Genomic DNA, 12,992 nt, shown 5'->3' on the forward strand with positions numbered 1-12,992 from the left:
AACACCCGTCAAAGAAGTCAAGTTGGATATTACACAAGCGGTAACATATCCATCACAGATCTCAGTTAGACTTAAGGGAATTAATTCAACCGAACGCATTATAAATCCTATCTTTCTGTTGGATAATAAGTTACTCATATTTTCATGATGAATCAATAGGGAAATGCACCACCTTACTGGATCAAAAAAAAAAAAAAAAAAAAAAAAAAAACACTTGTATATCATCCTCAACAAGCACACAGATCAGTACATACAATATAAGACAAAGGTAATATAATAAAACAGTATAATATATCTTGAATTATTAAATGTCATGGTAACATTTCATATAATTTGTATTTATTAATTTCTTTATAATATAGAATTTTTGGAAGAGGAACAAGGGGCAGGAAACCCGTGTGCACGTAATCTAAAGTGCTTGGTTGGTCGTTTGGATGATGGAATATGTTTTGGCTATAAGTAATCATCTCCAATTAATAACTGGGTCATCCTCACTGCAACCATACAGTAGGGATCTTTAGATTCACTTCTTCTTCTGACCATCGCTTACAGTACACTCTGGATAGGACATCTTTCAAACGTCTAAATCAAACAGGGTAAATCAAACTGAAATCAAATTTGGAATCACCATACAGCTTTTCAGAAAGGTATGGATATTTAGTAACAGCTGAAAAAGCTAAAAGTATGTTCGAGAGTTACGTTTTGAGTATGAGGCATCTGTATGTTGAACTCTATTGGACGTAACCATTGCTAGCTACCCTTGCTACAACAACCAACAACCCCAGTACGTACTCATACGATAGCAAAAAACACTGCAAGACTGTGACCTCGTTATAAAGGGGGGGTCACAGGGGCTCAGGTAAAACAACACTAAAGGAGGAAGTAATAACTTCAGGACTACCATCTGGTTCACTTTAACGCTCACTGAAGCTCTTCAGAGTATAAATGGACGATGTCTATGAATGCCTTCCAGAAGATTAACCTCATGGTATGGCAATTGAAGTGTGTGATTGTCACTTTAAACCAAATGCATGGATCTTTATGGTCCCTCCGTGTAAGGTGAGTTCAGGAGCAGCAGAGAAAAGTGCTGTTTGTTTCTGTTAAAGTGCTTTCTTAGGGAGGCTTGCGTTTCCAAGGACAAATTTATCTGTATAGGCTAGGCCTAGGCCTACCTGCCGCCCTTCAGATATAACTCTCTTCTCCATGCCCCATCTCCAGAAGAGGAGAAAGGACATGGGTTTTAAGATATTCATGGCCCAGAAGTACTGCCACCATCATTAAAGCCTTAATCTTCAATAAAAAAATCACTGGGCATTAATAAAAAACTGGATCTGACATAAAAAGAGGAAAAATGTATCTGAATTCTAAAGTGAAAACAGGCATTGAGAAAGATAAACAAATCAAAGCAAAGGAATGGGAGAAGGATTCCAATCTGATTAAGCAGAATGATTAAGTTGTGCTTTGAATGAGATTCCCATAATGCCTTGTAAAACTGTTCTGTTCTAGAATAAATGAAATCATTCAAGTTGAAATTCCATACCAACAAACTGGATAATACAAAGAAAACACAACCCAACAACAACAACAACAACCCAACTATTCTTGTGCTTTCTCATGCACCTCTTTTCTACAGTCATAACTAGATTGGATTGCCGTCTTTAACAAACTCAAAACACTGGTCTTTGATATCACAATATCAAGTTAATCTTTTAGAGACAATGGTTTTCAACCTTGACTTTTTACGGTGTAGACCTATCCAGATCTCATTATAGTACACGGTATACCTCTTTCATTGAGCTTTGAGAATCAGTCAACATCATTCACGTGGACTGGGAACCACAATATGCTTGTATATGTTCTAACAGACTTACTCAACAGTTGTATTATGAGTATGATGCGCTGTGACTGTTCTATTTGGTTAATTTCTCTTCAATGGATCCTCCATGCAGGACAGAGATACAGAAAGCTAAATGTACTTCTAATTACATTTGTCCATTTAGGCTCTGCAGGAGAACCGCTGCTTTATGGGCTCTCTAACACAGATATATGGGGGAAAAGGAAAAGAATACAGACATGAATGTTCTTCTCAGACAACTTCATACTCAACATCTTGGTCATGAGATGCAATGGAAAGGTCAAACATATGCGATTCAATACAGAGCACGTTTGTTTTTAACTCATACAATTCTACATTTCAAGCCCTGTTTAAGCGTGGTGTGATGAGCCCTTACTAGAACTGCAAGATGTTTTCTCTACTCTGTTAGACGCTTCCAGAGGTGTTCAGACGTGTGAAGGTGGACGTGAGGTCAGTTCTCCAATGCTGAGACAGGCCTACTTCAAACTCAGCTTCACTTTGGTCTGGCAAAGGTCTGCATGTCCTCAATGTTCTGACGAAACTCTAAATAGGCCTAAATGTTACATCATGTACCATTGATGTACCATTTCCACAGACATCAAAGGCTCTATGACGAGCAGAACCATAGCTTAAGGGGGGACAATTTTCTACTAGCTTCTGTGTGTGATGAGCAGAGGAGGCTGGTATTAATTTACACAAGCGCCTATCTCAATAAAGATGGTATATGATCTGTGTTAGGAGACGTGCTCCTTTCCTTAGCACCACAGATTGTCAGCATGATCTGAGATACAAAAATATAGTATGGCGTACTATCAAAATCGATTTGATAAGAGCTTATGTTCAACATCAAGTAGGCTAATTTTCATACAGAAGAAGTAGATCAGTGTCAAATATGTTAGCTATAGTCCTAGCAAAAGATGTAAATAGGTTCATTTAGGGGGCAAGGGGGCATCAAAGCTGCCCCTGTAGGTGTGTGGAACGAGCCTCTGGGACGTTTTAGCTGCAAGAGTCGAGATGTCAATGTTTCAAGTATCCTCATAAGATTTTAGAAGGCATCAGAATCAGAATGTTCACTTTAGAAGTGTTCCGGTTCTGGATCACTGAAAGCAGCGTTAAGGCGACACCACAACATCCGATGAACTGTCTATCTGTGCCCAGCATAAACAATAGCTTTCCTTAAACTCTGTGTGTGTGTGTGTGTGTGTGTGTAATATGAGATGGTGCCACAATGCCCATTTTATGACTATGTAATTACAGCATCACCACTAATCAATATACTATACCTCTTGTCTGCTGTCACATTTTGTCTCATATATGTTTTGTGTTATTTGCAGACATGTTAGACACGTTCACGTAATAAGAATCTAAGATCATATTGTTAGTGCTCCAACTAGATGCAAAGCAATCCCAATGTCCATCATTCTAGCTTATTCTATTCTCAAGATGAAACGGTTCACTATGACCTACTGCACAAACAAGACTAATGATTGTTGATAGTTAAACAACAGACACATTATTTCTCCTTCCAGCAGTTATCCTTGTATCAACCCTCTCCATCCACCAGTTGAGAATGGCAGGAAGTTATATTTTCTATCACCTTCCGTCACTCACACACGCACATGGACACCCACCCACCCACCCACCCACCCACACACTCACTCATTCATTCACTGCAAGTCTTCAATGGACACTTCTAAATGCTTCAAAGCTGGCCTGTATCAACTAGAATTTCGTACACCAGTTTTCATTGTGCAATACTCTGCGCCAATTTCGAAACAGATGCCATTATATGATCGAAACAGATGAACGATGAAACAGGAATAGCCTAACCATGAGAACATGTAAAAGTGCTAGTTGACAATAGTCATACAGTACAGTATTATAGAGGTACATTAATCGGCAAGAAGAAATATTTTTTTTCTTATAAACTACTAGAATATTGTCACGTTTATCTTTTGATCCTTCCCGGTTTGAACCCACCATGACTTTGACACCTCTAATAAAAACCATATGCTGCTGGCTACTATCAGTCCTCCTGGTCCTCGCTGTCCTCCCTCGGCTCTGTCCTCTTCTCCTTGTGACAGGTGAAGATGCGTCTCATCTCCTCTTCGTACCTGAGAAAGTTCTCCCCGAACCGGGCCCAGGCCTTCAGGGGCACCGTGATGGTGTTTCTATACGGCTGCCGGACCTCGCTGATCTTTAGAAACACACCGTACCTGTTGGACCCAACGTCGAAGTAGAACCGTTTATTGTCCACTCTGAAGGACGCCGCCTCGGGTAGTTCGGGAGACTCTTCGTGGTTCCGGGTGCCTCTGGCCCGCTCGGCGTCCTCCTCGTCGCCGTAGTCTTCAATCAGCTGCGACAGCGCGTCTCTGAACTCGATCAGCCCTTGAGCCGGGAGGACGATGGTCTGCTCGATGCCCTGGCCGTAGTACCCCATGGTGCCGTGGCCTCGGCTGACAGTCTGACGGATGCGGAGGAACCTTCCCCGCTGGTTCTCTTTGAGGTCGAGGTAATATTTCCTATTGTCTCTCTCGATGAATTCACTCTTCAGGACGCGGTGAGTGGGCTCCTCCGCAGACACAGCGGACCCGGTGGGAGACACGGAAGCTTGGTGGTCCTGCTGCCTCCTGCGGGGGTCCAGCGGGCGGCCCTGGCCGTTGCTCTGCTCCTCTGGCCGCGGCACCAGGCCAACACCCCCCCGCAGCCCAATATGAGCGTAGTAATCGATGAAGTCCCCCAGGCAGTAGCGTAGGTCGGGTGCCATCGACATGGAAAGCGTCAGCTTGCTCTTCCTAATGTTATCATGACGGCCTCTTCCGATCCAAACCTCGGCAATTTTCAGGAATCGTCCCCTTGCACTTTGCTTCACGTCCAAATAGAAGCGTTTCTTCTGGATGTCGACCCGTTTGGAGGCTAGCTCCTGGATGTCTATGCCCTGCTGCTGCTGTTGCTGCTGCTGCTGCTGCTGCGGGCCAGGGTGCACATAGTGCTGAGTATATGCGCCTCTCGGCATAGAATCTGATGTAATTCTTCCTCTCCCCCTATCCATCCCTCTCGAACACGTATCGGCCATCATTCTTCAGTTTACACCACAGTTAGCTGCTAAGCACACGATCAATCGACAGCCCCATATCCCAACTATCCTACCATGCTGTCTTTTCGGTATAATAGCTTATTCATCTAGCTAGCCTGCCAGCTTGTGTGGCTAGTGACAAGTTTGAAAGATACCTCGAGTGACCTGAAAATGGCAGCTACTCGCGGCAGGAGTCATCAGCTGATCGCGTTTCTGTGTCCTCATTAAAGGTCAAACAACGTTTGGTGCCATTTCCATCGTGAACGTTGGCGAGGCTGGTTACCTAGCTACCTGGTGCCCCGCATCTGCCACCTCTCCCCGTCTGCAGAACTGGGAACACTGGGAGAGCAGCGAGCCCAGTCTGCTGAAATGAAAGGAGAATACTCGTCCAATCCCGGGTCTCTTTAGAGGGCGCTGCTTCAGTACAGGCAGTGAGATGAACCCAATGAACCCCTCTAACCCCCTCCCGGAGCGAAACACCACCGTTTTAAAGAGACAATCTGGATTTGAGCAATGAATATGAGTCGTAATGATTTTACACAACAAGCGAATTTACAGCAGACCGCTGCCTTTGTAAGATGCAATGACTGTCACGTCGATATAGAGTGATGTAGAATATAGCAACGACTTATCCATCGTTTCGAAACATGATGTGAATAAAAAGGGGAAATAAAATCCATCGAATCGATTGAAATGTGCTGATAGAATAGATACGCTACATGAACATTTTGTATAGGTCGTTATCTATTTTTTCCCGCGACTTAACAAAAAGAACGTGCTACATTCCACACCACAACGGTTCATTTCGAGTACGAATATTTCCAGTCTCAGAAACGGCAAGGGATGAACAGCTCGTTTCTTGTCAGCTAATTGATGTAGCTGATAATGAAATTCATGATATCTCATGTTTTCACAGAAGTCGTGAAATAACGGCGACGGTCCGCTTTGATCGGCCTTTTCGTTACAGCAAGCACAGAAACGGCTTCATCATCTTGAATGCAGCTTTTCGCAGCTGTCATCTCCAGATGCAGCCTGCTGCAAACCGCTTCTGATTGCAGTTGTGCGTAAATAAATTAATGTACGAAGTGTTTTCATTCACGATACACTACCCTGAATTTATAACTAATAATAGTTACTGTTATTAGCTAGTTGATGAGATCTAGTTCAAAATGTAACAACATACCCGCCGAAACAGCGTGTGGCAGTAATGCGATTTTCTGTATTTTACGCGCTTTTACAAAATGACAACAAAACGAATCAGTAGAAGTAGAAGACGGCGGGAGTTGTTAGCATGGTTGTCGTCTGACGGCGGTGAGATGTGAACCAACGTTACTGTTAAATGACCTGTCAAAGCATAAAACTACCTTTAACGTGAGTCTTTAGTTGAATTCAGCTGATCGCTACATACCTTACGTTACTATTTCATATGCGGAATGTTGACCCTAATTGCGAACCATGTAGCTAAGGCAGCAGAGAACGTGTTATTAGCAGTGTAAAGTTAGACATGGTAAGGAATAACTGTTGTGACAGGTAATTCTGGACACCTGCGCTTACTGGAGGCTACTATAAGCCCACTGGCTAACTACTAGCTAATGATTAAATCATTCAGGTTATGCCTAAGGTTACTAGATGATCAAATGTGATGGCATTTGTTTTGGCAAATGTTGAATATGCTTGAAACAAGGACTATCTCTCCACAGCACTAAAAACTATTTCCCTTGATAGATCATTCAAACATGACATATGTTGATAAAAGCTGTCTGTGAATAAAAATAATGTGTTAATAAGTAAAGGCTCAAAGTCGTCCTCACCTAACTCTGTTCCAGCTGTGGAGTGTAGTTCTACTGCATGTTGTTCAACTAGCAGTTTAGTAGTCCGAGTAGTGTGTCCAGTAGTTAGCCTAACTATTTGTTTGCCATGTAGCGGTGAGGTAAGCTATTGTCACTATTATTTACTAATTTAACTGTTATTCCAACTTCAATTTCACTACTATTTCTTACTTCACTGCCTAACTCACTCACCATTTTTCAGTCCCACACTTTGTCACATGGACTGGTCATCTTTTCAGTAACTGACTGTCATGTATTGTATGAAGTAGTTTTTAAAGTAGCTTTATTTTGACAAACCATATTTCTCTCAAGGGTAGCTTTTGTGTCGTTCAACGTCTTTCCAAGTAATTGGTAATCTAGTTAAATACATTTTCAAATTAGCTTCCCCAACGCTGCTCTTTCCCCTTGACAGATCACTTCAACATGAGCAACAGAGCCCTGCCTGACTGGATGTCCAAGAGAGATAACCCAGAAACAGATGCCCTTAAACAGGTACTGTCGTTAGAGTAAAAGAGAGGCAGTAATTACTGTACTTACATTTACGATCCAGGAAGTAGGGATGCAATCGGGCAGAACAAGAAGTGACTTGGCTGTTTATCCCTGATGGTGTAACAGGTGGTAATATCACAGTAATGTCCACACACTCACTCACTCACTCACACACACACACACACACACACAGTACAGTATATCTCTTGTAATGGCCTCGAAGCTTGCCAGCAGCTCGGCGTCTGAGGCAGGTTATCAAAGTAGGGTTAACAGCTGCTCGTTGTTGAGGTGGGGTTCTCTTTCAGTCCAGTGAGGCTGGACACATTTGCTTATATTTACTCATGCGCCAGAGCCAAGGGAGGGTCACATTCAAATGAAAACCAACGTACTGTTTTCCACCTCAACCTCCAAGCATATTTCAATACCCAGTCAGGGTTGTGCACTGTATGCAGATTTGCTTTGATGACCACTATTAATAATTAGTTACAGTTTTTATATCAAATTGCTGATTGCTGCAGTCAGTAGGTATAGTAGGTACATCATACTGTATGGTATTGTATAGGACTATACAGTGAAAGCTAATGTATGGTCTGGTCTACACTGTCACTTGATGATTTGCATAGGCTGGTCTGAGCTGGAGATTTACATTTCTATACAAGGAACAAGAGCACGTGCCTTCTGATGGACAATAGTGAATGGGCTTTTATTTGCATATTTCCTTCGACACAGGTTAAACTTGATAAGCACAATTCAGTTGGGAAAAAACAGGTCTGTTGGTGAATATATAACCATACTGTAACTGTCACTGTCGTTGTCTGTTTTTGCTTTAACAGGTTGGATCTGGATTCTATAAGAAAAATGTCATAGAAGACGGCCTACCTTATCTGGAGTTTACTGGTACAGTCGTGTACAGCTGTGAGAAAAACGACTGTTCCTTTCTCACAGAGGACATCAGGTAATCAGGAAGAGTACTGTCAGTCGATAGCTCCTGTCCCAGAAACTAGCCCTAGCCCCTCCACCCTGTTTACATCTGAAAGGATTAGGTAGGCATTAGCAAGATGGTAGCTCCACCTTGCTCTCCGCTGTAAACCAATCTGTTTGTTTTGTCCATCAGGTCTACCCTTACGTCCAACTCTGTGGTTGGGTTCGACCTAGAATGGCCTCCCTGCTTCATCAAAGGACAGACAAAGAAAGCGGCCCTGGTCCAGTTGTGTGCCTTTGAAGACAAATGTTACCTCTTCCACCTCTCCTCCATGTCAGGTATGATCAGGCCTATTTTAATTGACAGGTAATGAATCAGCTATGAAGCACATCATTTCATCATCATTTCTTGCACAAACTACTATGTACATTTTTTAACTCTAAACTCATCAAACGTATAAAACTAAGATTCTTAGAAGATAAAAGTTAGCTTTTTACAAAATGAAGAGTCCAAAAATCCTGAGGGAAGTTCCAATTGTTTAATCCCAAAATGCATCAGCTTAATACACAAAGAATGAAAGGTCTCCGAATGTACTCCCATGAAAACACCACCCCGCCCCAGGCGTTAAGACTCTTGAAGGAAAGGTACAATATAATAAGCAAAACACAGTCTCTTTGACTGAACAGCTGCCAGTGTCCATCAGTGTAGCTGTACTCCCTAGTGTTATCTCGTGGGAGTGTTCCGCAGACCCTTGAGACAACTGCAGTAGCACATCATAGTTGAAACTAGGCCTATGGCACAGTTCCTATCTAAACAAAGGGGGGGGGAGACTGAGGGGTATTAAGGGAAATTCACCTGCCTTGACTACTGTACGCCCATAGTCGTTTAAAGCAGCTCTGCACTTTACAATGTACATATTTACAGTAATTATTCTGTTTTATTCTGTGTGAGATGTCGTGCTGTGTTGGAAGAGGAATTTAAATTTTTACCCTGAAAAAAAAGGCTTTTGAGGTTTTGAACTTGAAAACTTGAAAAAGGTTTTGAACTTGAATAAAAAGGAAAAAAATAAAAAAAGTACTGGCTTCTATATTAAGTTGTATATGTTATTACAGGATTCCCGACTGGCTTGAAGATGTTTCTGGAGGATGAGAGCATCAGGAAGGTTGGCGTGGGCATTGAGGGAGACAAGTGGAAGCTGCTGTCAGACTTCGATGTCAACCTAAAGGGTTATCTGGAGCTTGGGAAGTTGGCGAATAACACAGTGAGTTGACAGGAAGGACATCTGTACTCTCATCACACAGCTGTTCCCAAAAACAAACAAAAGGCTGTCCTTGTGTAATCATACGCAAATATTTCCACTTGTCGTTACTATCACAGATCTAGATGAAGGCTTACCCTTTGACAAAAAAAAGTATTTTCAATAAAGACTCTCAAATGAAAGTGTGATGTAGTCCAGGGCCTTGGCTTAATGTGTGTCTGTCCCATGGTCTTCCCAAACTGTTCTCCCTCCAGTTGAGGTGCCAGGAGAAGTGGAGTCTGGACGGTCTGGTCAAACAACTGTTCAAGAAGAGACTGGTCAAACAGAAGGACGTACGCTGCAGCAACTGGGACGACTTCGACCTATCAGAGGAGCAGAAGACATACGCTGCCACGGACGCCTTTGTGAGTGCATAGAAAGAAAGTTCCAGTATGATAATGAAGATGTCCTTTTCTTCTTTTTTTTTAAATAACTGTTCTAGAGAGTCTATAGCTCTTGTTATTTAACTAGGCAAGACATGGAGAACAAAATCCCTTTCACAAAAAAGACCTGTGTGTCTGGGGAGGACGGCTCATTATAATGCATGGAATGGAATGTGGAATGGTATCAAACATACGTGTTTTTGATACCTTCCTCATTCCATTCCATGCATTACACATGTGTTTGATACCATTCCTCATTCCATTCCATGCATTACACATGTGTCTGATACCATTCCTCATTCCATTCCATGCATTATAATGAGCCTGTCCTAACCCTAACCCTACCTTCACCAGCCTGCTGTGTGTGTTAAGCTGCGTTTTTGTCCTTCTCAGGCTGGCCTGATCATCTACAACAAGCTGGAAACTCTGGCTCCTCGTGAGTACATGATGACCCCCTAATGTATTTGTCACACACATGTTTGTGTGTTAACTTCTCCACATCAGTCTCATCTTTAATCAACACTCACGTCCTGTATGTGTTCAGTGAGCGGTCCAGTGGGTTCTGTGTGTGGTCTGAGGGTCAAGCTTTGTCACATGGCCAAGGAGCTGGAGGACCTGGCTATCGGCCTACCTGAAGAACTCAACGACATCCATAGGTCTGGTATACAAATGTTACAGCACACTTCCTACATCACCACTGTTTCATAACCACTCGTTTAGTTTAGAAGTACCAACCGGGTCGTATTGTGGGGGAGATCTTTTTTGGTGGGTTTTGCATTGAAATGATCCCCCAGTCTCACTGTTAAATGGTGGCATTGGACACATTTTAATACTTACCACTGCAAAACTGATAAATGTCTGGAATATAATTTCTTCTGTCTACACAGAGCTGCCAAGCTAGCAGAGGACATGTCTGACAGCCTCAACTCTCTGACAGTTCTGTTGTTAAACAACAACAACAACAACAACAACACTACAGCTGCATCTTGTACCTTAGCCCCAGACCCTGAGCCTCCTCACGAGCCCTCACTCAGCACGGAACACAGGACAAATGGAACACACGCCCAGGATCATGGAATGCCAAGAGAAGATGAGAACCTTGATGACTCAAACATGGACCTCTTGAATGCCCCACAACCGCATCTCTCTGACATAGAATCATGTGACTCTAAAGTCCCAGAGCCTGGAGAGGAGGTCTGTAGAGCAGCAGACCTCCAGAGAGCAGACCCTCAGAGAGCAGACCTCCAGAGAGCAGACCTCCAGAGAGCAGACCTCCAGAGAGCAGACCCTCAGAGAGCAGACCCTCAGAGTGAGTGCATCATGTCTCTGGATATCTCTGAATATGAGCTTCATCTGCTGGAGAGACAAGCCAGACAGGAGGAGCTAGAGGAGCAGTCTACACTGGAGTTCAAGGTACAACATACACAATTGCTTTTGACAGACAAACAAACAAACAAACAATACTGAATTAAACTAACCCTTAACAACAAATGATACTGTATTGGTGTTGAAGACTATTCAGTGCCACTGTTTTCTGTGTTGGATACAAGATAGACACACTGTCTGCTTGGCTTTCTGGACATTAGAATAGTCAAATGACTGATATGTTTACATCTCCCCTGCTTTGAATGCAGTACTCATACGCTTGTGTCTGTCTCCTCCTCTGTGGTAGGAACAGAACGGCCTGGACAACTCTGCAGACCTGTCCTACGAGGTGGAGAGTGACCAGGAACTGGACAGTGAGATGCTGCAGGTGATCTCAGCCTCAGAATGACCGTCCACCTCTAGCTGGGTTTGAGTCAGGTCCTGCTCGGGTTGAAACCACGTCATGGTCAAAAGAGTGTCCTTTGCAGAAATTGGAGGACGCGTGTTTGATACTATTCCTTATTCCGTTCCATGCATTGCAATGAGCCCGTCCTCCGATTTCTGCATCCACCAGCCTCCCCTGGTGGATGGATTCTCTGTATTCTCTGTACTGTAAGAGGACGAGCACCTGTGATGACCATCCCTCTCTCCTCTCATACCCCTCCCTTTCATCCCTTTCTCCTCATTCCCCTCCCTTTCATCCCTCTCTCCTCTCATTCCCCTCCCTTTCATCCCTCTCTCCTCTCATTCCCCTCCCTTTCATCCCTCTCTTCTCTCATTCCCCTCCCTTTCATCCCTCTCTTCTCCCATTCCCCTCCCTCTCATCCCTCTCTCCTCATTCCCCTCCCTCTCATCCCTCTCTCTCATTCCCCTCCCTTTCATCCCTCTCTCTCATTCCCCTCCCTTTCATCCCTCTCTCCTCATTCCCCTCCCTTTCATCCCTCTCTTCTCTCATTCCCCTCCCTTTCATCCCTCTCTCCTCTCATTCCCCTCCCTTTCATCCCTCTCCTCCCATTCCCCTCCCTCTCATCCCTCTCTCCTCATTCCTCTCCCTCTCATCCCTCACTTCTCTCCTCAGTGTGTGGAGGAGGTGGAGAGGCAGAGTCAGGGAGAGAAGAAGACTAAACATGAAGACCAGAGAGAACAAGAGGAAGAGGAGTCCCCCACTGGCCCTGAGGAGGAAGATGAGGACATAGAGGAGGAGGAAGAGGAAGAGTTTGGTACTTAACCTAGTTGTTTCAGGTTGTTAGGCAGTTGTGTTGAGTTCTATGGAGAAATAGGCTACTTATTGACTGCCAACCAGACTGCCGTGGTGAAGTGTGACTATACTGTCTTGTGTGTGGATTGAGGTGGAATAGGGGTCAGCTGACAGCCCTGTTCTTGGCAGTGGTAGTGGTGAACCTTCACTGGGGATCCGCAACCCAGATCACTGGGTTCATGATGTCAAGTCAATGATAACACAGAACATGGTTTGTGGAGCTGTTAATAGATTGTATTCAGTGGAGCCAAACATAATTATATATTCATAGGAATCCTGTCAATAGAGTGGCATTTGGAGGTATAGAGTTTCCAAACTGTACACACCAGTGCTGTGCTATCCAAGATGAATCCTATTCCCTAGGCCGACTGCAGGGTTTAAAACAAACAGAGTTTAGGATTAACCTGCAGGGTTTAAAACAGGAGATTATGATTAACCTGCAGGGTTTAAAACCAGAGTTTATGATTAACCTGCAGGGTTTAAAACCAGAGTTTAGGATTAACCTGCAGGGTTTAAAA

General features: G+C 43.6%; 2 protein-coding genes across 2 annotated transcripts in view; one reads left to right on the forward strand and one right to left on the reverse strand.

Annotated features, from left to right (window-relative positions):
- Window positions 1-3,570: 3,570 nt before the first annotated feature.
- On the reverse strand, window positions 3,571-5,246 carry purg (purine-rich element binding protein G). Its single transcript, XM_083670629.1, has one exon. It carries the CDS (start codon window positions 4,932-4,934, stop codon window positions 3,882-3,884), a length of 1,053 nt encoding a protein of 350 aa, XP_083526755.1. The 5' UTR covers window positions 4,935-5,246; the 3' UTR covers window positions 3,571-3,881.
- A 961-nt stretch (window positions 5,247-6,207) lies between these two features.
- wrn (WRN RecQ like helicase) overlaps window positions 6,208-12,992 on the forward strand; it is a 30,707-nt gene continuing 23,922 nt past the window's right edge. Inside the window, exons 1-11 of the mRNA XM_083670796.1 lie at window positions 6,208-6,302; window positions 7,173-7,252; window positions 8,083-8,204; window positions 8,364-8,509; window positions 9,284-9,432; window positions 9,684-9,833; window positions 10,245-10,287; window positions 10,396-10,507; window positions 10,739-11,264; window positions 11,524-11,604; window positions 12,295-12,436. Coding sequence (XP_083526922.1) covers window positions 7,184-7,252; window positions 8,083-8,204; window positions 8,364-8,509; window positions 9,284-9,432; window positions 9,684-9,833; window positions 10,245-10,287; window positions 10,396-10,507; window positions 10,739-11,264; window positions 11,524-11,604; window positions 12,295-12,436 — 1,540 coding nt within the window. The 5' untranslated portion in view covers window positions 6,208-6,302; window positions 7,173-7,183. The remainder of the gene's footprint in view (window positions 6,303-7,172; window positions 7,253-8,082; window positions 8,205-8,363; window positions 8,510-9,283; window positions 9,433-9,683; window positions 9,834-10,244; window positions 10,288-10,395; window positions 10,508-10,738; window positions 11,265-11,523; window positions 11,605-12,294; window positions 12,437-12,992) is intronic.

The sequence above is a fragment of the Argentina silus genome, assembly GCF_951799395.1.
Source record: "Argentina silus genome assembly, chromosome: 5".
NCBI lineage: Eukaryota > Metazoa > Chordata > Actinopteri > Argentiniformes > Argentinidae > Argentina > Argentina silus.